At 34.4% G+C, this 25,966-nt stretch overlaps 1 protein-coding gene across 1 annotated transcript in view; it reads right to left on the bottom strand.

The window, feature by feature from the left end:
- Positions 1-25,966, bottom strand: part of LOC130894544 (uncharacterized) — an 87,238-nt gene that overhangs the window by 21,286 nt on the left and 39,986 nt on the right. The window contains exons 4-6 of the mRNA XM_057801423.1: positions 21,376-21,484; positions 17,447-17,557; positions 13,828-13,969 (exon numbers count right to left, since the gene is read on the bottom strand). Coding sequence (XP_057657406.1) covers positions 13,828-13,969; positions 17,447-17,557; positions 21,376-21,484 — 362 coding nt within the window. The remainder of the gene's footprint in view (positions 1-13,827; positions 13,970-17,446; positions 17,558-21,375; positions 21,485-25,966) is intronic.

The following is a 25,966-nucleotide window of genomic DNA, read 5'->3' as shown; positions in this document are numbered from 1 at the left end:
ATATAGTACTTGAAAGGCCTTAGTCCAACCAGTATAAAAGCTAAACTAGATTTTACTCAGGGTAAGACTGCTCCTTCGTTACCAACAGTAAAATATTGGGTAGCAGTATTTAAACGAGGCCACCATCGCAGTGGACGACTAATTGAGGTGACGATCTTACAAATTTTGGAGTGAATCCGCAAAGGGTACTGACCAAAATTAATGAATTAAAGTTTGAATTGCTACCTCATGTACCCTTTAGAACATCTGCACTCAAACATTTCGGAAAGAAATAGTATTTTTAGATGAATCAATGTTTTGCTTAAGTAGTACAGTAAATCGACACAATTCTCGCTACCGGGCTTGGGAAAACCCTCACTGGATTTGAACAAAACACACCCAGCGCCCCAAGAAATCATGTTTCGGTAAGAGTCGTCAGGGGAAAATTTATTGCTCCTTATTTCTTTCGCGGAAATTTAACAGCTGCGCAGCTGGTGTTAATATTATCAAATCGTATGCTTATCACAAAAAATTTGATTCTCTAATAATTAATAATTGAGGATGAAACGATCGCTCCTTAGCCAGGTAGAGTAACGTCTTTAACTCAGTTGAGAAGGTAGCTGGAGGCTCTACTTTCTGTTGTGAAACACAGAAACTTGGTTGTCCAGAATATATTCTACTCATCTCATAGATTAAATGCGCCTGATGGAAGGTTAAACCTGGTATCATAAGCTGAGAGGTGGATGAATAATTTTATTTAGTCCAATTTCATATATAATATACATATAAAACATATTCCAGGAATTCTCATATCGATGGATAATCACTTACAAAAATGAATTTATCCATTACTTCACTATTATTTATGTCTCATATTTGGGCTTTTCGAAAACTATGATCCGGTACATCCCCTATCAGCCTATCACCATATTTTAGATGTTTTATAATAATTATTGAGCAGTTAGCAGAGGTTTATCATTATCATTTAATAAAATTAAGCTATTTTTGTGTTAAAAAGCAAAGAGAGCACAGTAACCTGTCAATTAAGCAGCTCGTAGGAGTTAATGAAAAATATACCAGGGGATAATAACTTTTAAGTATCGAAGAAACAAATAGTTCTTCCAATATCAATTACAGAAGACAGTTATGCGAGGAACAATCAATACTTCATAAATACGCACTCATACCAAATTAAGATATGAAAAATAATGTTTACTCCCCGTATAAAATTCGGTAAACATCTACCAAACCGTCAGTCCACGTGGACTCATCATCTACACTGTTCACCAATGAAAACATTGAATCGTAAACATAAATGCATTTCTATTGGCCGAGGCCGTATGTACAAAATGTCTGCGATAAGCAGTGGCATGGCTTGGTGAGATTATCCAGAATACAATTATACCAGTTTAGAAACAACATTGCGTCAAGTTTTGTCAGCATGCGGTTTTAGACACAAAAAACTGGATAAACGGATTGCAATATCCGAATCGTTAAAAATAGTTCGTTGGCGACAAGATTATTGTGGTCAGAACTACCGAAGTTCTCATAGACAAATGGAGTACAAAAAGGGCTCAGTTCACGTCTGGTATTCTGCTTAAACCAAACTCCCTTATAGGCAGATACATTTATACATTATAATTTAATGTTCAGTTGAAGCAAGTTGACAAAGTTTAATAATGATTTTTTTCCAAGTTTCAAGTAGGATTAAGTCCTACTTGGCCCAAATGCATCTGTCTAAATAACGGTGCATAATGCAGTCCAATTTATAATGATACGATTGGCTTTTAACGAAAAATTTCTCGCCTGAGATATACATTTTTCTAAAAGTATTTATAAAAATAATAAATTTATAAAATGAGGTCTACGCCTATGTACAATTGATATTGGAAGAACTATACCATTTATTTTCGTGGACTGTTACTTCTTTTCCACATCAAACAGTGGTATAAACATCAATTAGGACTAACGTTAACCAGTGGAGATTTTCCATTCGCTTTCTCTAGAACAGGAACTCAATTTTTCAAAAATTGTTTCCAATTTATGCATTTCTATTTTTTTCGCTTTTCAATAATCAAAAACGAGTAGAAACACTATTTTCTGTTTTTTTTTTCGAATTAATAATTGACCTCGACTGCTAGGAAAGATAGAAATAATTTCACTCTCTTCTAAAACCTTACAAATTGTGTTTAATACTTGTAAAAGAATTTAAAATCATGTTCGAACCATAAAAGTTAGTAATTAGATACTTTGCTACTTTCTAGGCTAAAGTAGTAGTCTATATACCTGTATGGTCTAAACTAAATTAGTTTCCGAATGAGATCTGGATTACTTACCAAGCAATCAGATCATCATCACAGTTTTCGAAAACCCTTATTAAAATTTAATTTTGAGCGTTTTAAAATTAACGCTCATCCTTTCCGAATATGAATCGGGTTTATTGATACAAACCAAAAATCGATACGTGGATAATTTCATAAGGCCTACCACTGCAAATATTTTAAGCAAGTACAAAAGTTATATTGACCGAAACTCAATATGTAGAAGGTATATCCTAAATCTATTCATGCTTCAAAAAGTTCAAATTTCACTGGTAAGAAAATTCCATTCAATTTATGTAGATGGTTATTACCAAACAACTGCTGCACTTAAATAGGCGCAAAACTCGACTGGTGACAGTCTTTTTAATCGGATACGGTCCTCTAAGACACCATCTTCACATTATAAGCATCACGAACAATCTGGAATGCCGCTGGAATATGGAGTCCGAAGAAACTGTAGATCACATCATAAGTAACTGCTCAGTCCTCACAAGTATGAGGTTTAAGCACTTGAGCAAGCCTCACAGTTTGCTTAGTGACGTCAAAAGGTTTAATTCAAAGTGCCTGTGAGGTACAACAGATTAAAAAAAATCAAATAAATTAGAAGGGGCCGTCAGTAAGACATTATAAGCCATTAAGGCGTTTGTCATATTTGTGAACAAGTTTTGCATTACCCTCTTCATAAAATGTAGTCACCAATTATGACAAGTGGGTTGTGACAGTTTCTTCGAGCTCCTCGTTAAATTAGAATCGCCGCCTGCTTCAGTTCAGGGGAAAGATGAAAATAACTTGATTCTAGATCGGGACTATATGATGGCTGTTCGAAAATGTCCAATTCACGGAGTCGTTGGAATGGACCGGAACGATTCCAGAAATCACCATACTCCTCGTTCGCTTTGAAAGCTTTCCGTAAGCGTTGCAAAGTTTCACAATATGAATCTACATTGATTGTTATTCCAGGCTACATAAACTCCACAAGTAACACACCTTGTTGGTTTTAATAAACAGTTGAATCTTTCGGACGTTGAAGGTTCCTTTAAAACTTATGGGATAATTTGTGCGTATCCATTATTGTGATTATCGGGCGTTTCATACATAATCCATGTCTCATAATCTGTCACAATGGATTCCAAAAAATATCACTATTATAACAGTCCAGAAACTCCAAATCTGCACCCATTCGGCGAGTTTTGTGATTGTCAGTCAATATCATTGGGATCAAGCGAGACCAAACTTTTCTGTAGCGCAACTGTTCAGTAACGATAGTGTACAGGGCAGATCTGGTAACTAACGGAAATTGCATCAATGATTCACTTAAGGCGATACTTTGAGTTTTCCTAACCACTTGGTCAACTTGCTGAACAATGTCTTCTGTAGTGACAGACTTGCGTCCTTTCCCCCTTCATAATAAACATCAGTTCGACACCATTCGAAACCAACAAAATGAAAAGAATGCTTCGGTTAGCCGAAAGGAAATATCGCTCAGGAGTATAGTGGAAAAAGCAAGAGTAGATCGAATCAGGAACACTGACATGAAGGAACAATGTGGGGTGCAAGACATCGTAAGATGGAGGAGGTAAAGAAAAAGATACTGGTACGCCCACGTGAGAAGAATGGCACGCATCGTACTTGATGGGAAATCAATAGGGAAAAGAGAACGGACAGCGGGCAGTCCACCTCCCAGGAACTTATACAGAGGAACCTGCAAAACTAACAGATCATGAGATGTTAAAAATGAATAGGAAGAAGAAGAAGAAGAAGAAGAAGAAGAAGAAAGTTTTTGGTAATGTGATACCTATTGGTAGATGTGGGTTTGTTGCACTTGACCGAAGCAATGGTAGTCTGTGAAAGTTTTATTTATATATAGGTCACTAGTGTAAGTTTTGCAATAGAGCGTCTCTTTTGAATCTGTTCTTATGGCCCCTCCACGAGATTCTCAGCGAGAACATAGTGAGAACTTCTTTTGGGGACCTTCTCTTCAGTTCTCACTTCAGTTTTCATTTCAGTTCTCCGCTCGATAACGATGGACGCTGAAGTGACTGCGGCAAGTTTATTGTTATGCGCATTTGCATATTATAATCATGAGTATATTACAGAGAAAAAAATGATTAAAAAAAATGGCGAAAAGGTAAGTACTTTTTGAAAGGCAAGGCTATTTTCTTATCATTTTTATTCCTTAATAATTAATAAAAAAACGCGTCGTCTAAATCAATTAATACTCAAATAAAAAAAGATCAACACGTTTTAATATTAGACTATTGAAATAACTTTCTCTGTTGCAGCCTAACTATGAACAAGCAGTTGCATGAATTAGTGGCCGAATCATCAAATGAATTTCAACAGTTAACTCGAATGTCTTCAGAGGATTTTGAATATTTATTGAACAAAGTCTCAACACAGATTTCTAATGAAAATACTAAATTAAGAGAAGCCATTCCAGCTCGAATACATATTGATGCCTTGCGGTACACAACAACAATCATTCAAATCGGCGACTCGCTCGTTACTGAGAAACATGAGAGTGTGGAGTCAATAAACCTTATCACCTCTTCTCACGTTCTCGTGCTGTTCTCCATCTTTGCCGGAGAAAGCCGGAGAACCGCGCGAGAAAAATACGCGAATCGGTTCCACATTCGCATTTCTCACACGTTTCTTGCATTTTCGTGAGATTCTCGCGAGAGTGTGGATGGGCCTTTGAGGTTTCATAAGTAAATTGAACACTGCTTTTTATCTTTTGTTTTGTAGTTACTCATTAGATTTGAAAAAATATTTCTATTACAATCTGAAATTGATTTAAAGGAAGATATAACTTACTTTAATATGATGTAACATGCTAATCGCTTTTGATCAAATATTTTTTCTATTTCGTTAATGAATTCAATATTGTGGCACAGTGCATACTGTTTTGTAGCTACTTTCAAATCCAAAAAGTTTGATATAATATCAATCTGAGGTTGAAACGTTCTGTTCACCTTCAATTACTACCAGAGGGAGCAATGTCTAACACAACTAAGACAAAAAGACTACTAGAGATAACGAAAATGAAAGCAGGGAAAACATAAGAAATACGTGCAAGGTAAAAAATGTAACTGGGTACTAAAACGAAAACAAGAATGGAATAATAGTCACATTAGCAGAATGACAAGCGAAAGACTAGTGCGTATCGCAAGGGATAAATCGCCAACAGACAGAAGAAGTATTGGTCGACCGAGAAAGAGATGGTGTGACAATCTGGATCCAGGAGGCTGAAACTGAAGAAGAAACAGGTTTTAAACTTACCATATAAGAAGGAAGAAGAAGAAGGGAGCAACGTGAAAGAGCTTCAAGGTCAGCATTGGCAGGATAACATTACCTGAAGTAGTAATTTTTGCTTTGGAAAAACAATTTTGTAGGTGAAGAAGAGGTTTAGAACTCGAGACTAATTTTTACTGAACTTCTCGAATTCAGTGGGAAGTCGACAATAAATTAGTGTAATTTTGAACTTGTGAAGTAGCCACAAAACAGAAGTGACTACTAGGCCACAGTAATTGAATCATTGAAACAAAATTTGAAGAAAAACATAACAGGAGAATAGACATGTCTGCAGGTCAATTAGCATGAATCTACATTAGATAAGTAAAACTTGATCAAATAACAAATTGAACATGTGAAACAGTACTCGTATATTTTTGAAAGAAAGAATACATAAAATCTAGTTTTATAAACTTATTATTTTGAAATAATCATTGGTTTTAAATAAAATTAGAATATTGTTATTTAATTTGATTTAAGTCCACCTATTCATATCCGGAAAGGAGTATCAATTTTGTAACTCACTGTAGATGTATGATTGATCATCATCAATCATAATTTTTCAAACAATTGCTGATTCATTCAAAATTATATAAAAAATATTCAAGTAGTGCAGGACGCGCATTGTGGTTTTTCGCTTTGTTCTCTGATGTAGTCCTTTACGTTGAAAGTGTTCGTATCTTTTGTACCATTTTGTCGATATTTCAGTTCCCTGTAATGAAAAATAATATTCAACTTTAATTTAACAGATATTGATTGATTGAATTTGTGATACAATACACACATCTGCCATGGTTTGGGCATGTCAGCGGACCAAATAATATAGACAGTGAAAGTTGGGGATTTGAGGAATGGAGAAAGGTATAATGAGAAAATTATGGATAAGCGACATATACGAAGGTAAAGTGAAACGCGACCCAATGAAGAATTCGATACATAAATTCATTTGATGAAACGAGAATCGTACACAATGCTGATAAATCAACGAATAAAATATTTAAATGGAGCTTATGTAGGGCAGTAGAAATTGTTGAAAGAAAGTTGATTCCGAGTTATATATCAGTGATTAGTTAAGGGCTCAATATTTTACAATGCAAAAAAATGCACAATCACTTGCCAATTGAAATAAAATCAATATCATCTTTTCTCGCATTCTGTAATAATTTGAGGGCATATTTACTGGAAAGTGCTTTCTACTTTGTAAACGACTTTTATTCTAATAATATTTAATTCCGAGCATGCTGCATACTGGTTGAATGTTTGCTATGGACATATATAATTATTACCCATTACTATTACCCATAATTTTGTAAATCATTTTTGTTTTTTAGTTTTTACAAGCTTTTATCTACAAATTGTAACAATTTTTTGACAATAAATCATTTCTCTCTCTCTATTTTTTGAACATTGGCAAATGAGCATGCAAATACAAGCTAATAATATTCACGGATGCGAATACTGATGTTCAGTTTTTGTTCAAATTTGACGTCAATTTTCTATGACTTTGTGGAGGTCTCGAGATGGTTTTTGTTTCGAGAATTCAACTGAAGCGTCAATTTGCTTTTTGTAAACAAAACAAGTAACTTTTGAGATTAGAGTTTGAATAGTTACTTAGCAATGTAAATAGAATGAAACAGTATGATAAAAAATTATTGCCAGTTGATAGTTGCGTTGAGAGACTTGATAACTAGTTTCGTTGAAAGTGTCGGATTTGTAAAACTTATGAATCCGAGTCCATCTTCTGATTTACATTCTCGCTCGTATTTCACTTTATTCGATAAATTACATGAGATAGTGAGTCAGAAAATACTTGAATTACTGAAATTCTTCGAAACATTGTCATTTGTGGCCAAGTTTAACTTGGATTACAGAAGAAAGTGAAAATGTTTTATGAGATAGATAAAATAGTGAAATGTGTAGTTAGCGATGCGAGGGTTAACATGAAAAAGACGTTGATTTATTAAATGTGTTAATAGGATGAAAGCTCAAAATTCTTCTCTAAATACTATTGCAAGCGAGGATCCAGGGGGGTCATGGGGTCATGACCCCCCCCCTAAACCCTGGTAATTAACTTGGTTTTTTGTTTCTTATAAAAGGGCGTAAGTAGGAATATGTAAAAGTACGAATTATTTTACACCGTGGATAAAGGGAGCCAATACCCCCAAATATTTCGAATATCAAAACAATACATAATAAAACAAAAATAAAATGCTCAGGAAATTCAAGACTAAGAAGTAGAAGAATCTAAACTAATTAATATGAATCAAATCAAACTAATTAATCGAAAAAAGAACCGGAAGTCTGTCTAGGGCTCTATTGGTAAACGTCTCAGGAGTTGGTCTAGTCGAAAGAATCAAATGTCCGTAAAAGAACTTAAGAATCGACTCACTCGAAGAGTCGGTCGGGATAGACGAGAATGTTGAACTAGTGAGGAGGCAAGAAGAGTCGCAGTTCTTCTGAAATCATTCGAAAGAGCGCTCCTTTAGATGAACGATTCAAAAGAATCGATTTTCGCTTCACTTGCCCACCTCTGGCCCCTCTACGGGACTCAGTCGCTCCTCGACAATCAAGGTCCTACTTTCGAGTAATAAGTATTATTCGTATTGTTATCTGAGTAAACAAAATCCAACAATAGATCTCTGCAAAGCAGCAAATTTCATGTAAAATACGCTACGGGTACTCGAGGAAAAGAGGGAGCATGCCTCTTCAAACTTCAATCAGCTCTTCTGTGAGATAAGTGGAATAGCTGCAAAACTAGAGACAGAAATCAAGATGCCGAGAACAGTAACGTGGCAAGCCCCTGAGGGAAAACGTGTCAGCCCAGGACTCCGAAGAATATTATCGACGAGTTGTTTACATTCCCCTCCTCGATCACATTATAGGGGATTTAAAATCGCGCATTCCTAAAGAAGTCTTGGACTTATTTAAATTAGAAACATTGAAATCTTAGATGAGATTTTAACCTTCTATAAAGGAATTTCGCCTCCATTTTGTTTACTAAAGAAAGAACACAACGTTAAGAAAACTAAATGGAATATGTGTGCCGTAAATGAAGTCCCTAGTTGTCTTTTGAGATAATAGGTGAATGTGACAAGGACATGTACCCAGGGATTAACTGTCTACTCCGGGTATAAGCCACATTACACGTGAGCATAGAAACCAGCGAAAGATCCTTTTCCACCCTACGCCGGGTCAAATCGTGATTACGATCATCAATTGCCAAAGACCGACTCGTAGGTTTAGCTAAACTTCGTCCAAAAACGTTTATAAAAGTATACCAAAATTTCCCGTAGATTTTAAAAATGTATTAATATATAGGGTGTTCTATTTAAAATAACAAAGTTACAGTCAACTTCCGGTAGAACCGGAAGTCTGCCATCTTTGAAAATATTTTAGTTAAAAAGATCCAATTCGAAAACCCAAACGTAGAAATTGTCATGATTTTACAATAAGTATTTTGCCATATACAGATAGTTTTATCTTTTCGTTGGACACCCCCCCGTACATACTTTTTGCTTTATGTGTTGTAAGTCAAATTTAATTATCAACTTTCATTTCCTAGAGTTAAATAATGAATAAATAATACAAAATGATAAAGTTAATACTGATAATTTGCTTACGAGGTTAAGTTATTTTCTTTTGCAATATAAAACCTAAGAATTTTTATTTTATGTTGCATCACTGGTGTATTAAAAAAGTAAAAATTAAATTAAATGCGTCCATTTAAATATATCATAACTTGTTAAGGCTTGTCTCTACAAGACAGAGAGAGTACAAAGTACAAAGCTTCACTTTCTTCTAATAATCCTTTCTTTGTTTATTTATAGTATGGAGTGCGATTAATATGAAATTCGTGTATTTTCAAGACATTATCGGAAACAAAAGTTTAAAACAGCCGTGGCAACAACGAAATATGTTATATTGAAGGGAAAGACACAGTTAATGAGCCAATGGGGAAGCGTTCATTCAATCGTTTCGATGGTGCAGATTTGACGCTTAAAGATCGGTCGCGCTCATGTCGTCCACCTCCATGAAATATTAAGGTTACAAGAGAAGCTGAGATTGATAAAAGTTGTCGAATAGTGCCAACGATATTCAAGCTAAACGTCGAATAGGGGTGTCTAACAGCTTAACTAACCTAACCCAAACATAAAAACCCGTCGTTAAGAAAGGCCGATTCGAGTGAAAAGTTTTGTTGTGTGTTTGAATTTGAAAGATTTGGGTACTTAGAAATCATTTCATATGTTCGAGCTATCAATTCCGACGACGTGTTTAGTGAATTAATAGAAATATCCAGGTTTAATTAACTGAAAAAGGGTTCTTTTGGAACAAGACAATCCTAAATCACTTACTGCAAAAATTACGCGGAATAAGATCCAAGAACTTGGTGGTATTGAGCTCCTATCACATCCAGAATTATGTCCAGGTCTTGTACAATTCATACATTTTGCAAATGTGTTCTTCATAATTAACAATAAATTGAATTTAAACTTAACATACATTTAATGATCTATCTTGTTAAACGTCAATCCACAACTATGATTTTCGAGCTTATCCAAATTGATATTATACTTTTAGGTGACCCGTGGCTTCACTACCACCGTCACACCAACCGACTCGTTCTTTACAGAGTTTTGGAAGAACTTCAGCAATAAGTATAAATGCCAAATTCATCTTTACATTTTTAGGTTTATCTATAAATCTAGACAATCTATTATCATATGAGCTCCATGTTTGTACGGTACGAGTTTCTATCTCTTTGGGTAGCTCATCTGCCAAAGACTGAAAGTAATCGAATAATCAATATTATATGCTTTTAAACGAAATTTTTATTCATAGAGACCTAAAATCTATATAATTTATTAACAAAATTTGAAAAAAATCATAATAGAGTATTGAGGTTTTACATCTTCTGATCACTCAATTTATCCTGCTTTCGGAAAAACCATTCGGAAGACTCCCATTTACGTAGGAAAAGACATTATTTGTACTGATTACTGTATTAATTTTGATTAAATTTACCAAACAAAATTGCAATAAAGTATCACAAGCAGAATTATCAAAATGTTGACTAATGGATCCGAAGATTTCTTTGAAACGAAAGTTGCCTCTACTAATTGATTCTTCTCAACTAAAATCCTACGTAAAGAAAGACTTTTCTCCAAAAGTAAATTAATAAATATTGTTTTATACCTTTTACTCCAAGAAAATTAGCTAGAGAGAGCTAATTCCTAAAGAAGTGTCAGAAAGTTAAAGTGTCCCTAGGCAATCCCTTTATAAAGAGATTATCGAAGAAAGCAGCTGCGTGCTGATTTTTTTTTCTGAGCTCAAAGTTAATAACTAATTTCAAAGAAATGTATATTAGTCCAATAAAGACATTTAAAATAACAAAAATTCCCGAAAAGCCAAATGTTGGTAGAGACCTGGGGTTTACCATTACAAATAAAGTTTTAAAAATCCCCATAGATTTTATGTGTGCTACTAAAGTTGGGTCGAAGGTCAAAATTTGAGATTTTTTGGATTTTTCTCGTAAACGGTTAGTTTTATCGAAAAAAAAACTTTGAACCAAAGTTGTTTATCTTAAAATTCTCTACAAAAATGATTCTCATTATTTTTTCTAAGAGTTGCCATTCCTAAGATATCGTGATTCGAATAGTAACATTTTACGTTTTTTTGACTGTGGTTTTTAAGCAAAAATACCTGTCAAGTTCTAGATATTACCTTTTTAATATTGATTATTGATATTGCTAATGATTATTAGGTTAACTATTGTTTTGATTTCTTTAGATATTTCAATCAGATTCATACATTTGAGTCTAATTCAACAGTCAAGTCTTCTTCAATTTCTTCCTTTTCCTCTTGTAAGATGTTCATAAATTGTTCAAGTGCTCAGGTGGGATTTGAAATTGAATCGGTTCCAGAGTACTATCTATTAATTTCCAACCCCAGTCTTCTGGGTTCAGTTGCCTAGTCATTTTTGAACTTAATAATATACTTGGAGCTCCATAAACAGGAAGAAGAAAGCGAGTTCCTCCCGTAATTATAGTTTGAGGTGTGGAATAAATTTCTGTAAATACTTAAACGCAGTGAGACAAATCTTTTTTTTGAATAATTTAAATACTGGCCCTTCTGTACATTGCTGCCGCATGTGAAAATAAAATTTATTTTTGGCATTTGTGATAAGCAGATAATATTTTTCAAGAATATATTTCTGTTCTCTGTTGAGCCCTTCCAGGTTTCAGAAAATGAATAATTTTATCCATTGGAGTCCTTGCAATAAGTAGTACTAACAAATCAACAATTATGAGGACATCTGCGTCATTTGGAGCTTGTTTTAAGACACAAATAGGTATTTATACTTGTCTTAAGTACCTGATATGTAAATACGTGGCTTATATGTGCATATATCATGTGTAATGTGACTCTTAGAATCGCAGAATCGCGATATCTCCGGATTGATAACTTTTAGAAAAAAAATAATGGAAATCATTTTAGTAGAGAATTTTAAGATAAACAACTCTGGTTTGAAGTTTTTTTTATGAAACTTACCGTTTTCGAGAAGAGACCAAAAAACTTAGAATATATATATAGAATTGAAAGATTTTTTCAAGCCATATGTTCCTTAAACATTATTCTATTCGTTACTTTCTTCTTCATCGTATTAAGCGTAGTCGCCTGTTTTATGTTCGACATCCTTGCCTCTTATCCTGCTTCAAGGTTGTCGCTCCACCTTTTTCTTTGGTCGGCCGGTACTCCTTCGGCCCAATGGGGATTTATCGCTCGCTATCATGACCAGTCTGTTGTTATCCATACGACTTATGTGCTCATTCCATTCTTTCTTTCTTGATAGAACCCATACATCTATTTTGTACAATCTTCCGATGTTCTCACTTCTTTCCCTGTCCAGTAGGGTTTTTCCGGCTATCCTGCGTAGCACTTTCATCTGCTGTTTCCAACATTCTTTTGGTTTTCGCCGTTTCTGGCCGTATCTCTGCGGTGTAGGTCATTATACGTTGTATATTCTCGATTTGGCTTCTACATCTCCGAATCCTGAAATCTCGATTCCTAAGTATTTGAATTTCATTACTTGGTAAATTATCTGGTCGTCTACGATTAGCTTACATCTTATCGTAGTTTTGGATGTGGTCATACACTTTGCAGATATGTTCATATTGAAAGATTTAACTGTGCAGTTAAACACATGTAAAAGTCTTTGAGATCATCCTCATTTTTTGCGACGAGAACAGCGTCATCTAACCTAACATAATATTGTTATATTTCGGTCCCCCATCTGGTAGCCCCTTAGCTTTCTTGATTATTTCGTCCATGATATTGAAAAGCAAGGTGCTTAAGGAGTCCTCCTGGCGTATCCCTTTGTGTACTGCTATTTGCTCCGTCAGCACTCCATTCACTTTGGCTTGGATTTTGTTGTTCATGTATATATTTTCAATTGCTTTTATCAAGTCTTAAGGGATTTGTTTATCGTGTAGTAGATGTACTACGTCTTTTAGTTGTACTCGATTGAAGGCTTTTTGTATATCTATAAAGCACATAAATGCGACGGATTCGCTACTTTCTATCTCGAAAAAATAATTCAAACATCTATTCACATTCTCTAGATGTGTGAAAAACTAAGCAACTCCAGAGCACTACACCTGAGAGCTCTTGAAGATCTCTGTCAATTGAAACCAACTCACACTCTAGACTTTTTAAAAGGAGTGGGATTTATGGATCAGCTGTAAACACTGGGTTCTCCAGTAGATCCTTTGGGTCGCAGTATATACCAGACCCCAAATCTTTAGATACATACATATAAGATATGAATCCAACAGGCGATCTACCTGACCTTGTGGTCATCATTGCTTTGTCCAAACTGAAAATTCCTTGATATTAGTTAACAGAACTAAACAAACCTCGTCGTCGAGTTGGGATAAATTGTTGCCAACTTAATATGAATAAGAAATGTTATTCTTTGGGAGTCATACACGTATAACGATAGGAGGATGAAATAGATTAGACTATTGATCAATTATTTGGGAAATTTCTAGAAAATGACTGGATTCTTGTATCTCAAAATATCTATGACATCAAATACATTTTCTTTTCGTTAACGCAATTAAGTTGGTCGACAAGAGACAAGATCTTTAATTAAAAATACACATCCACTATGAAACTATGATTGATGTTATGCTAGTAAAATTATATACTGAAATAATTAATGTGGGTAGTCTCTTACCGCGCCACTGCTACAAAAGCCAGCTCAACATTTTGTCCACTTTTGGCAGATGTCTCCATGAATGCCACGCTATATTCTCTCGCCAATCTTTCACCATCCTCTCTTCTAACCGCCCTCTCTGCACCACAATCAGCTTTATTACCTGCAATTGAAAAATTAAAAGTTATTTGATGCCATGAATAAATTTAATTTGAGGTTCTCAATTTTAGTTTCTAATTATTAAAAGTGGAAAATTAATAGGAAATAGACATCATTAAGATTATCCTCCATTTAATTTAAAATTCTTAGTGAAATATAATTAAAAATTACGAGCTTCTTGAAAATAAAAGGATGTGTTAATCCTTATTTGAGTAAATAGGTTGATTAGAAGATAGATCAATTCCAATAATATACAGTAGAACCTCGATAAGATAAAGATCAAGGGAAACGTTAAATAACTTGAATTATAGAGGCTTTTACTTACTAAGGGTTTAAGCTAAAGAGTTTTAATCGATTTATAATTTTATTCACAGAGGTTCGATTATGAACTTTGTTTAGGAAAATAGACGAGCTGAAGTCTTGAAATGTACGAGTACATACATACTTTATTGGTAGATTTATTGAAGTTTATTCTATTCTACATATTTTTTTTTTTGTTTCAAACTATCCACACTTTCTATATCAATTTCATCTTCATCTTCGTCATTTATATTCTTCTATATCATCGCTTTCAGCACCATGAATAACGGTATTCATTATTTGTTCTTCTGTTGACGTTACCGATGTAGTTACTTCATCATCCCATGTGATAAATTCTTCAAAAGTAATTTTTAGGTGAAACTAATTCCATTCTTCAAGCTACATACATACTTATTCCATTCTTTGCACTCCACTTGAATACTTTCTTGCATCTGTATAGGAAAACCACAGACTTTAAAGCAGTTTTCATCTGCATTGGATGTTTTTTGTCTAGCATCTTTATTGTTTGATAGAAGAAACGGGATTTTAGTCCATATCAGTTATCATTGTTTTACAATTTCTTTTCTCCAATTGACTTTTCCATTCGTTTCTTACGCTTGTACTTTCACCACAAACTTTTTTGAAAGCCAGATCATGTGGTTTTTTTTAAATATTCCAACCAACCATTGCTAGCTTTAAAATTATGGATTTGCAGTGACTTCAGCTTTTTACTTCAGTAAGGGTCCGTTAACACTGATGGTTTTATTTCTACACTGTACCATATAAATACCAGCAATTCTTCGTCTTTTACACAGGAGACTTTCTGCCGATTCTTGCTTCTTCAATAATTTAGTTTAGTTTAGTTTTAACTTCTCAGCATATGTTATTGCTATTAATTTTCGTTTTGAATTTATTTCCACTCAAAGTGTGCAGAGAAATGCTCCCGGAACGAAGGTTTAAGGCTACTGACACATTCATACAAATATATTACTGTACTTTAGTCTATAGCATCGATTCCCAACCAATGTGCCGCGAGGCCTCCAAAGGTGTGCCGCGACGCCTCCAAAGGTGTGTCGCGAGGCCTCCAATGGTGTGCCGCGAAAAGTTTGCAACATAAACCATTTAAATCGTGGATTAGAAATCTCCCTGTTATTGCGAACACTCATTGTTTGGAAAGTACGTCTAAAAAACGTAAACGATGTGGACATAGCGATGGAGAGACAGGGACTTTTCGTCAATATCATGAAAGCTATTTAGCCTTTGGTTTCACGTCATCTGGTGGGGAAAATCCCAAACCTCGATGATTAATTTGTGGCGAACTACTATCAATGGTACCAATTGAGTTGAAAAGACATCTTCTTACCAAACATCAATATGCCGTGGCTGAGCTAATAGCAAAAAGATGAAATCTCATACGACCGCTGAGTCAACTATTCTACCAGCGTGTTGATCGTTGAAATCATGTTTGGAGAAGAATGTGAAAAAAGACAAGAAAAATTCCTCTGTCAAATAATACCACAAGTAGGCGTATAAAAGACTAGTCCAAATATGTTGAGACACAAGAAAATGAGAAACTAAAAGCAGGGGATCTGTTTTCTCTCCAAATGGATGAATCCACAGATATAACTGGAAAACCCCAGGTTTTAGCATTCTTCAGATTTATAAACAAAAACAAAGTAATTGAACAATTTTTGTTTTGTAAAGATCTTCCTGAAATGACAACTGAACAAGAATGAAAATCCAGATATTATATTTACTCATTCCTTCACAGAGAAGCTCTGGTTGCCAAGTCTTTGGTCCCTGAGTTAAAGAATGTTTAAGAACTGTTATGAAAATGGTAAACTTCATTAAAAGTAGGCCTTTAAAAGCTAGAATATTTAACAATATGTACTCTGCTATGGATGCTGAGCATACCCAGTTGTTGTTGTATACAGAAGAAAGATGGCTATCCCGCGGACGTATCCTCCAAAGATTCTATGAACTCAGAGTGGAGTTACTAGTATTTTTTACCTGTGAAGATTCAGAGTATGCCAGTTTTCTTGGTGATGACTCCTGGTGTACTATAGTGGCGTTTTTAGCTGATATATTTAAGAAATTGTATGTTTTGAACAAAGCCATGCAAGAAAAGAACAGTCTCACGTCTACAGACAAAATCAAATCATTCCAATAAAAGCTTTCTTTGTGGATATATAAAATAGAAACATAAGAAACATGGGATATGTTTGTACTAACAAAAGATTGCCATATTGACCTTAATATTTCCAATATAATTTTGAACAGCTTGAAAATAACATAGATAGATATTATCTATCTCTTGATGTATCTTCAATGGACTGGGTGAGAAATCCTTCTATTGATTCTGCATATGAAACTTCTCTTAGTTGTGATGAAGAGAGCGAACTGATTGCTATTTGGTGAACACGTGTCAGCAATTAAAAATAAAAATGGTCTACAGAGAACCTTTTCTGTTTGTAAATTCATTCAAAATCATTCATTTATAGTTACAAAGGTCGTCATCGTTACAACTTTGAGTTCCTGATGTGCGAGGCCCAAATTATTGGCTTAGGTTATAGAGGTTTTAGACTGGGAGAGGAAGGGCTCTCTATCATGGTTTGGGGAAAAATTTCTTTCGTGGGTCGCTCTGAGTTAGTACCAGACAGGTACATAACCAAGATCCTAGAACCCCTTGTAGTGCCCTATATGCCTCATATCGGTGACAACTCTGTGCTAATGCTCAATAATGCACGTCCACACGCTGCTAGAGTGGTTTGGTAGTACTTAGAAGAGGTCAAGATACCCACTCTACACGTAGCCCGGACCTTAACCCAATAGAGCATGTCTGGGACCATCTAGCATGGAAAATTCAGCAACATTTGTTGATATTTTATATGTTTTGGTAAATCAAACTTTTTGTCCTCTGTAGATTAAACTGATATAAAATAAATGTTGCAAAAGGCGTACTTATTGGTGTTTTAATTAGTAATAATAATAAAATTCGAAAAACAGGCAACACATTTAAAATATTTAAAAAATAATGAGTGATCTGATAATTTTTGTGGGGTGTATATCTAAGAAGTTTCAAATTTAAGAAAAAAGGACTTGAAATTAGGTAGATGGTCGGGTTTAAAGGAAATTTCTTTATCGACTGGATCTTGTAGATCTCTTTCGAAAATTGACTTACCTAATAACATAATAACAACGTCATCTTGTGCGTATTCACGTATCTCACCCAACCAGGCTCGAATATTGTCAAAGCTTGTTTTGTTAGTAACATCATAAAGCAAAAGTAAAGCTGAAAATAATAAATTTAATTATCTCAATATCAATTCATAACTATAAACGTAATCTATGAACAATTTAGAGTGTAAGTTTTCCACTTTAGTTTTTTCCAATGTAAGTAGACTAAAGTCTTGTTTCACTACAGTGGAATATAAACTCTAAATTGAATATTGGAATTGAAAACAATCGAAAAAAACAAAGTTACTTTCCGAAAATGTTAATTCGGAATAAAATAGAATATGAACCTTGGTAGGAAATTTCGTTGCAGTTTTAAGACGTCAAGGTAATGTCTCGACAACGAAAAGAGTTTTAAGATTTTGAATAAAATCGTAAAGTTAATTCTACGAGCAATTTTTGAACGCAATAATTCCAAACAAAACTATTTCCATTTGTCAAAGATGCTAATTACCACTACAATATTAAAAATTATTCATATAGATAAAACATATTAATAAGATTACATCAATTAAGATCTAAGAAAAAAGAAAAGGTCGCGTTGTATTATGAGAACAAGAAAATAACTTCATGTAAAAAATATTTCAGAATCAGATCTGGACTATACGGTGGATGAGGAAGCAATCCGAAGAGAAATTTGTCTAATTTAACTATCGTTGCCATCGACATGTGAATCGGTGCATTGTCTCAGCGAAACAGTGGATTTTTCTTCGATATATAAGGTCATTTTTCCATGATTTTTGCATTCAAACGATCTAACAACTGTATGTCATATTCGCTTTTGATTGTGAATCACTTTTGGAGATAGTGAATGAACAATATTCTATACGCATTCCAAAATACTGAAGCCATAACGTTCATAGCTGACTGTTGTGCCTTTGGACGCTTCGAATGTGGTTAACCGGATGCAGTCTACTCTTATGATGATCGTTTCGATTCCGGAGTGAAGTGATCCATTCACGTTTCATCCATTACCACGTACCGACGCCAAAAATCTCATTTATTGCGTGTAAACGAGGCCAAACACTATTCTGAATCCTCAACTCGTAGTTGTTTTTTTTTTGTTTTGTTTCACTTTTCTCTGACTAATCGAAATGTCATGAAATTCTACACACAGTTTTTTGAAATTTGGTACTACATAATTGTCATATAGATTTGATAATGGTAGCGCCATCTGTATGTCAGTCACACGACTTATTGAGTGATGTTATCATATCACCTAATTTCAACACTGTTAACAACCACTTCGAAAAATATATTACTTTATACTACCCCCATCTTTTATCGCTTCCCACGTGTTAGAGGAATGTCTGGAGCGTCAAAATAATAGATTATGGATGAAAAAAAAATGTTTAGCTAATAATATGAATGGAATATTTAAATAAACAGGACACGTGTCATTTATAATTAAACTATTCAGAAAACGTCCGTTTAGTTGCACGTTGCAGCAGCCGCTGCCGTCCCTTCACTCGTCCCTCTACCCTTCCCATTCACGTTTTACTACCTTTCCAATGTCTCTACGATCCTTTATAAACACAGGTATCTCCAAAAGATGATTTTTATATTTATAAGAGTTAAATTCGACGTATACATAAAAAAATTTAATTTGAAGTGAAATTATATTGCTGGAATATCAATTTTGTATTAATTAAATAATGAAAAAATTAAAAGCATAAAAAGATTTTTGGTAAGCTTCGCAAGTTTTAGTACTAAAAAGAAAAAGCCACTTCATCTAACAAAACAATCACTGTAACTACAGGTTCCGCTAGAGAAACTTACTTATTTAAAAAAACTCCCGAGCGGTGAGTTGGGAGTGTAGAGGAGTGGGAGGGAGTGCATCCGGAGGGGGAGGCCCCACTCTAGACGGTTACCATCATACTCTGGTCTATAGAGCAGTGAGCATTCGCCGTTGAGAGTTACTTTCGCTCAATTGTTGCCACAAAACGTGCCTTCTGCATTCGTTTTGAAATTCCTCTTCACAGACTTGTTCCTGACCGTAATTCAATTCTGTCGTGGGTTACTTCATTTCGGGAGTGCGGAAGTGTCGTTAAACCCAGACCTGGACATCAAAAGACCACCAGAAATCCGGAAAATATCGAAAGAGTGAGACAGTCAATTCTGTGTTCTCGGCGGTCCGAGTTTCTCTAGCGCACTCGTTATATTCCGAGGTCTAAACCCCAGGGCGCTTCACTATATCTCCAATAATCAATTCCTTACCATTATATATACTATTTCGATGTTTCAGAGATTGGTAGTATCTTCCAACGTATCTAAAATAGCAAACTTTCTCCGAAAACATCTTGAACATACTTCAACCCCCCATTTTTTCTTCAGGTTCTACTTCATTAACTCATGACCTGCACCTACAGATTGGGCGCAGATACCATGTTTTCAGTCATGTAGAATGAGTTAAAAATCGAAATGAACATTTCATTCGTCGTGATAATTGACAAACAAACGAGTATTTGGAAAAAGAAATGGTAGAACGAATCATCGTCTGTTTTGCTACGTTGACTGGGCAATCAGGTCTACTTATTCAATCGTATTAAAGATACTGTTACTTTCATCGCCCGAAAAGACATTAAAGATACGTTATGGAGCTTCTGATTTGAACCGAAATCATTGGAAATATTCACATTCGTTACCCAAAACTATCACTGTCAGATACTTTTCTTTCTTTGATTCAGAGCATACTTCAAAACTTAGTAATACCGGATATTTTATAATTCTAGAAAAAATGACATTCATTACGAGGAACAATGTACTAAGATCCAAAAATTTTGGAAAGAAAGAAAAAGAAAGTATTCTGTTAGCAATTTCAATCTTGTTTGTTATTAAGTCATCTATAAAAGCCCACCCACCACGCCAATTTAGATTTTTCTGAAAAATAAGCGAGCACTACGTTTTCCGTTGGGTTTTTCGACTTTTTCTGGTGACACTACTTTATAAAGAGCTCGTACTGTTGTTCGTACCTTGCACTAGATTTAACCGGCAACGAATTAAGAACGGCCTCATTGCTTTCTTCGGTGAGATCAGGTGACGTAACTCTTCATCGCTGATGTTTTCTTTTTCATCATCATTCATTGTTATTCATTAATTTAGACAAAACTTCGGATAAAACAAATAATATCAGATAATTAAAAATTTAAGGTTATGCAAAATCATCGAAGTGAAACTGTCAACATTTAAGAAAGTCAAAGTTGTCTACTCCCGAGCGTCCCGAAAGTGTTTTGCAGTACGGAACTGTCATTTTCACTACATGGAACACTCAAAACACAACAAACACACCCGGATGGGAAAAATTTCATTAGTGTGATGAGATTAGATAAAGTTAACCAAGACGCGAAGATTGCAAATGTACTCCAATTAAAAAAGCTGGGAGGATGAAAATCTAGTACTGTGGCAGAAAGTTATGTGGATAGCTCAATGGAAAATAAAACCAAAACTGTCCCAATGTGACATGTCTTCTGAATCTGTTGAAAGTAGTTCACAAATCTTAGTCATTTAACTACAAAGTAAATTGTCGACCAAAGAGATAACTGTTGGATGCTCCAGCTTTGGTACTGGTCTAAATATTTCTAGAAACGCTTATAATAATTCAAATTTAACCATAAATTTCAATAAGTAGTTTGTTGTATTTTAGTTCAATGTTGGTTTTTTTTGTTTGCCATTAAATAGATATTAATATTTGTCAATATTTAAATATAAAAAATATTCATCTAGAATAGACGAGAAAACTTTTAACAATCACAATATTTTAGAAGGCGGGAAATGCAAGCGGTAAGTAGAGGTGTGTAATATGACAATTTCTAACTTTCAATGACGTTGTTAATGACAGCATTGCATATATGGTTGTAAATAAAAAATATTACTTACCATGAGCATCTCGATAGTATGCATGCGTGACGCTTCTGAATCTTTCTTGTCCAGCTGTATCCCATATTTGCAGCTTTACTTTTGTATTATTCACAGTAACTACTTTCGTCTAAACAGAAATTACATTCATATTTGAAGTAAAACTTTAAAGATATTATTATATTCGAATCAATATCCTATTTCAAATTCTCACGACGTCAAAATAAAGATACCGTCTATTTTCTGACGTTAATTCATGCAATATCAGTATGAATATACAGAATTAGTCACTACCAAATAAAGCGATTTATAGAATCATAAGGACACTTATTTGATTTTGTGGGTTGGGTTCCTGTCATTGAGGGTTGTTTCTTTACATCCTTATATGTTTATTAGCTTTATTAGATAGAGGAAATTTATGTTTAAAAATGATTTCGTCCATATGACCACCACGGCTGGCGCGTACAAGTCTCAATCTAGAATACCAATTTTAACAACCTTTTCGTAGCATTAGCAACTATATTTCACCAATAAATTTTCAAATACTGATTTCTAGGTGATATTGAGGACCAATTAATTGGAGTTAGTTTTTCATTAGAAGATTATTTGTGTAAATTGACTGTGTTGTGCGTTGTGTGGCACGTGATATCGTCCTATTGGAACCACGTGTCAGAAATACTAATCCTAGCTAATTGAGGTAGGATAAAATTCCTAATCCCATCCCTATATCATTCACCATTGATAGTAACATTATAAAATCGTTTTTGAAGACGTATGGATCGAAACTCATAAAACGCACCAAACAGAAATGATCCTCAAACAAATTCTGAACATTTACGTACTCAACTAATCAAATTGGAATTTATCTGAGAACGAAATTCAATATTAAAATCAATAGCTTCACTTCTTGTACAAGTTATTGGAGAAAGCTTTTAAGCCAAGATAAAATCTTCCATAAAGTGAAAGGACAAACTACAGTTATTGAGAACGGCAACGAATTGATTTATTCGGATCCTCTTAAATACTTTCATGTACAGAAGCTACATCTTCTTCAAGCCACTCTGAAATTCTATTTTTTACACCATATAATGGACCGAACCGTTCTTTTGATAATAAAATTTGGTGCTCTGGTGTAAGTCTATCTATAATGGACTTCAAACCAACCGGAACACAAAAGAACGTTCAGCTATTGAATGTTCTGTCAAATAAAGCAGTGTTGCCAAAGTAAAATTGTAAACCTCTAAAAGAAGCCTTTATATCATCGTCCTTCGATCATATCCATTGTGAATTGTTTCGATACTGTTTTGTTAGATACCGAATCACATACGTTGACTTGAACAAATTCTAAGATGAAGGAGCTTTGTTCAATTGCTTTTCTAACTAATTAGAAAAAGCTAATGTGACAAAGTTCTTTTAGTACATGATTGCCGATTTGTGATGTACAAATAATATAAAGTGCGGTGGCAAATGTGTCAAATTATTTTTCACTATCAGATAACTTGGAGTTTGTCCAATTTTATATTCAGTGAGATTGCTTACTGCGTAAAAAATTTGTTGTTTCTTGAGGATTCTAAACTTACATTAGGATAGCATTTTTGGCCAGACGTTCTCAGATCACGACTCTGCTCCTCTTAAATTAGTTTCTTTAATTAGCCTCCCAAGAATTCAAAATTCTACTCCTCTAAATCTATGCGTCTTAGCTTCTATCTTGTAACAAAATTAAAGTGTGTCTCTCTTTACAAGTGGTAGATATTCAGTTTGTTTATTTGAATTAATTTTCTTCGTAGAATAGCCTTTGAATAGTTTTTTTTAAATTCTTGCAGAATAAGACATATATGTAATACTTTCATATGGACAGTTTCTATAAGTGGAAGCTGTTCCGACTAAGGAAGGAAGAATGGCAACGATTTCTCTATCCTCCGAGGTTCGAGCTTGGTTCTACGCATCCTCAAGCATGCGCAGTATAGATAAAGTGTCTCGAACGAGAGAGAATAAGGAGAAATTTACCTTTTAGCACATGTTTTACTTCGAGAAGACGCATAGTAGTGAGTCTATAGAGTAAAAAGAATGTAGCCAGGCAGAAAGACTTTCAATGTATAGTAAGTCATGAATCAAAAGCGACTTATAACACGACGCATCGTCACAAAGAAGAAGCCCGTTACTAAGTTGGCACTTTTGGAACGTTTGGCGATATTTATACTGAATACATTGTTTATACTACCACTACACCAACACTCAAAATTAAACGGACGCGCGTTTTAATAACTATTTTATTGTCTTGAAAGGCTGAATTCTCTGAAGATTACTTGTTATCTCCGTGGTCAGCTCCGTGCAGACGCTTCGCGGGAAGAAGAAAGCGCTCCCCCATTATTGACATTCAGGCGTCAGTCGGCGTTGTGCTACAACTACGTAAACATGTCCTCCATTATTGATGCTCCCGCCAAGTGTGATTCGTTTTCTACAGGCTGAAGGCCATAGTGTTGCAGAAACCCTTCGGAGAATGAGTCATGTGTATATGGAAAACTTTATGAGTGATGGTGTTTTGCGTGAATGGTGTCGAAAGTTTAAATAAGACCGTAATGATGAGCATGATGAGGGGCGTAAATCTGTCGTTTCAGATGACCTGGTTTAACTACACCAACACTCACAATTAAACGGAAGTGCGTTTTAATAACCATGTTATTGTCCTCAAAGGCTGAATTATATGACGATTACTTGATTATTGAAACGATCGTCAGACAGTGTACTCTTGTACTTTACTCCGATCCGACTCCAGTCCGATTTTGCTCCAAAGAATTCGCCACTTTCGCCAGTCAATCGATTCAATTAAATGTTAATGTCAAAAAATTTAGTCGTAGTGCCACATTATTTAGAAGAGGAAGATGAAGAAAACCACGTTTTGGTACTAGTCGTTTGTCTGGTCATGCAGTACTGGATACTTCCTTCGTTAACCGACAGCCGTTAAACTAATAGACTGCATGACTAAACTACGATGTTTAAGCTCTAGTATCATTTCCCTCTCAGACTCTTGGCCTCTTGAAGAGTTTCATCAAACGATCAAGACTCTTTTCCTCTTCAATATTATAATGGATAGAATTTAACATAACGTGAGTTTCTTTGGTGTTTTGTTTTCAACTTAAAACAAAACTTAATGATAATGCGTTGTTCAAGATCTATGTAACTGCAAATACTATATTTTTCAATGAATTCGAAAAGTCCTTTCATCTTTTTCATTTCTTTATTAACATAATCAGAAAGTTTTCTCTCGTTTTTTATCCCAATTAGAGTTATTGACTTTTTCCGCTGGCAGTTTTTATGGAAATGCAATATTTCTGAGACTTCAAGCTAGTTATTTAAAAGTAGTTTCTTTTGTATATTTCGAGAGTTGTAAATAAATAATATTGATTTTTTGTATTCTTACGAATAGAAATCATTCTGTTTGTTGAAAGCAGTCCTCTAGTACCTTCATTCGGTGTCTGATGTTTCTTAACAATCATTTGAGAAGTTTTAATATATACGTCAAGTTATTTCTACTATTTCGAATGAAAATTTCGAAATAATATTGAAATTTTAAATATTATACAAAGTTGGTAAAGTGAGAGGTTTGCTTTATAATTGCACAATTAGAATTTCGAACGATTTGTTTCTCACAAAATAATATAGAGGAATTTGGTTGCTCAGACTATAAGAATGAACAGTTCGCATCAGAAACTTCGTTCTTATCCACTATTTATTAAATTTTCACCTTCACTCACGTAGAATATAAAACCCAGACATTACACATCAACACAGCTTTGATCCAGTATACAAAAAACAAGTTTTTCAGCCGAATTTTGATTTCTTTTTGGAAAATGATATAATCTGTTTAATATTTTTCTAATATTTCATTGTTTTCACCTTTTACCTCAACATAGCCTTCCATTTCAATAATAATATTTTTTTATTTGGTAGTTATTTCTTTTCTTCGAGCATTTTTTCTTCAGGTCAAAACACAGATTTCGCTGGTGGGCGTCAGTAATCAGTGTGGAAACAATTGAAAATTCGGTTCAATTAATTTGACCACGACCTAATATAGTGCAGCTTTGGTGGAAGGAAACGAGTAATTGATTTCGACAAGTGTGTTTTTGAAATTATTGACTTCTATAATCTAGTCAGATAATTGTTGTTTCGATTCAGATGCGTAGAAATGAATCAAAATTTCATCCATGGTCACAAATCGACACATTCATTTTACCTGAAGAGCCTCAAACAGCGCTGTTGCTTTTGTTCCGTTATAAAGAATTATACCTCTTTGAAATACATACGTCAAATGATGTGAAATTTCAAATTATATATTCGCAATCTCTATCATATCTCACATCACAATTTTCAAGATTTTTACATATTTTCTTGTGCCACCGCCTCTCTTGGATGTCCTGATGATTTATTATTATCGGTGCTTATACAGTCACGTTTAAGCGATGTATACCAGTCAATGATGATTTATTTTCCTCTAAAAGTGTTTCTATAATAATTTTCAACCAAACTTCATCTGTTTCTGATAAAAATTCGAAATTTTTTTCAATTGTTTAAACTCAAAAGTAGTTCACAATTAAAAATTCGAACCATTGAA

This window comes from Diorhabda carinulata, chromosome 5 (assembly GCF_026250575.1).
Source record: "Diorhabda carinulata isolate Delta chromosome 5, icDioCari1.1, whole genome shotgun sequence".
Taxonomy (NCBI): Eukaryota; Metazoa; Arthropoda; class Insecta; order Coleoptera; family Chrysomelidae; genus Diorhabda; species Diorhabda carinulata.
This window is presented reverse-complemented; position numbering and strand designations above follow the sequence as displayed.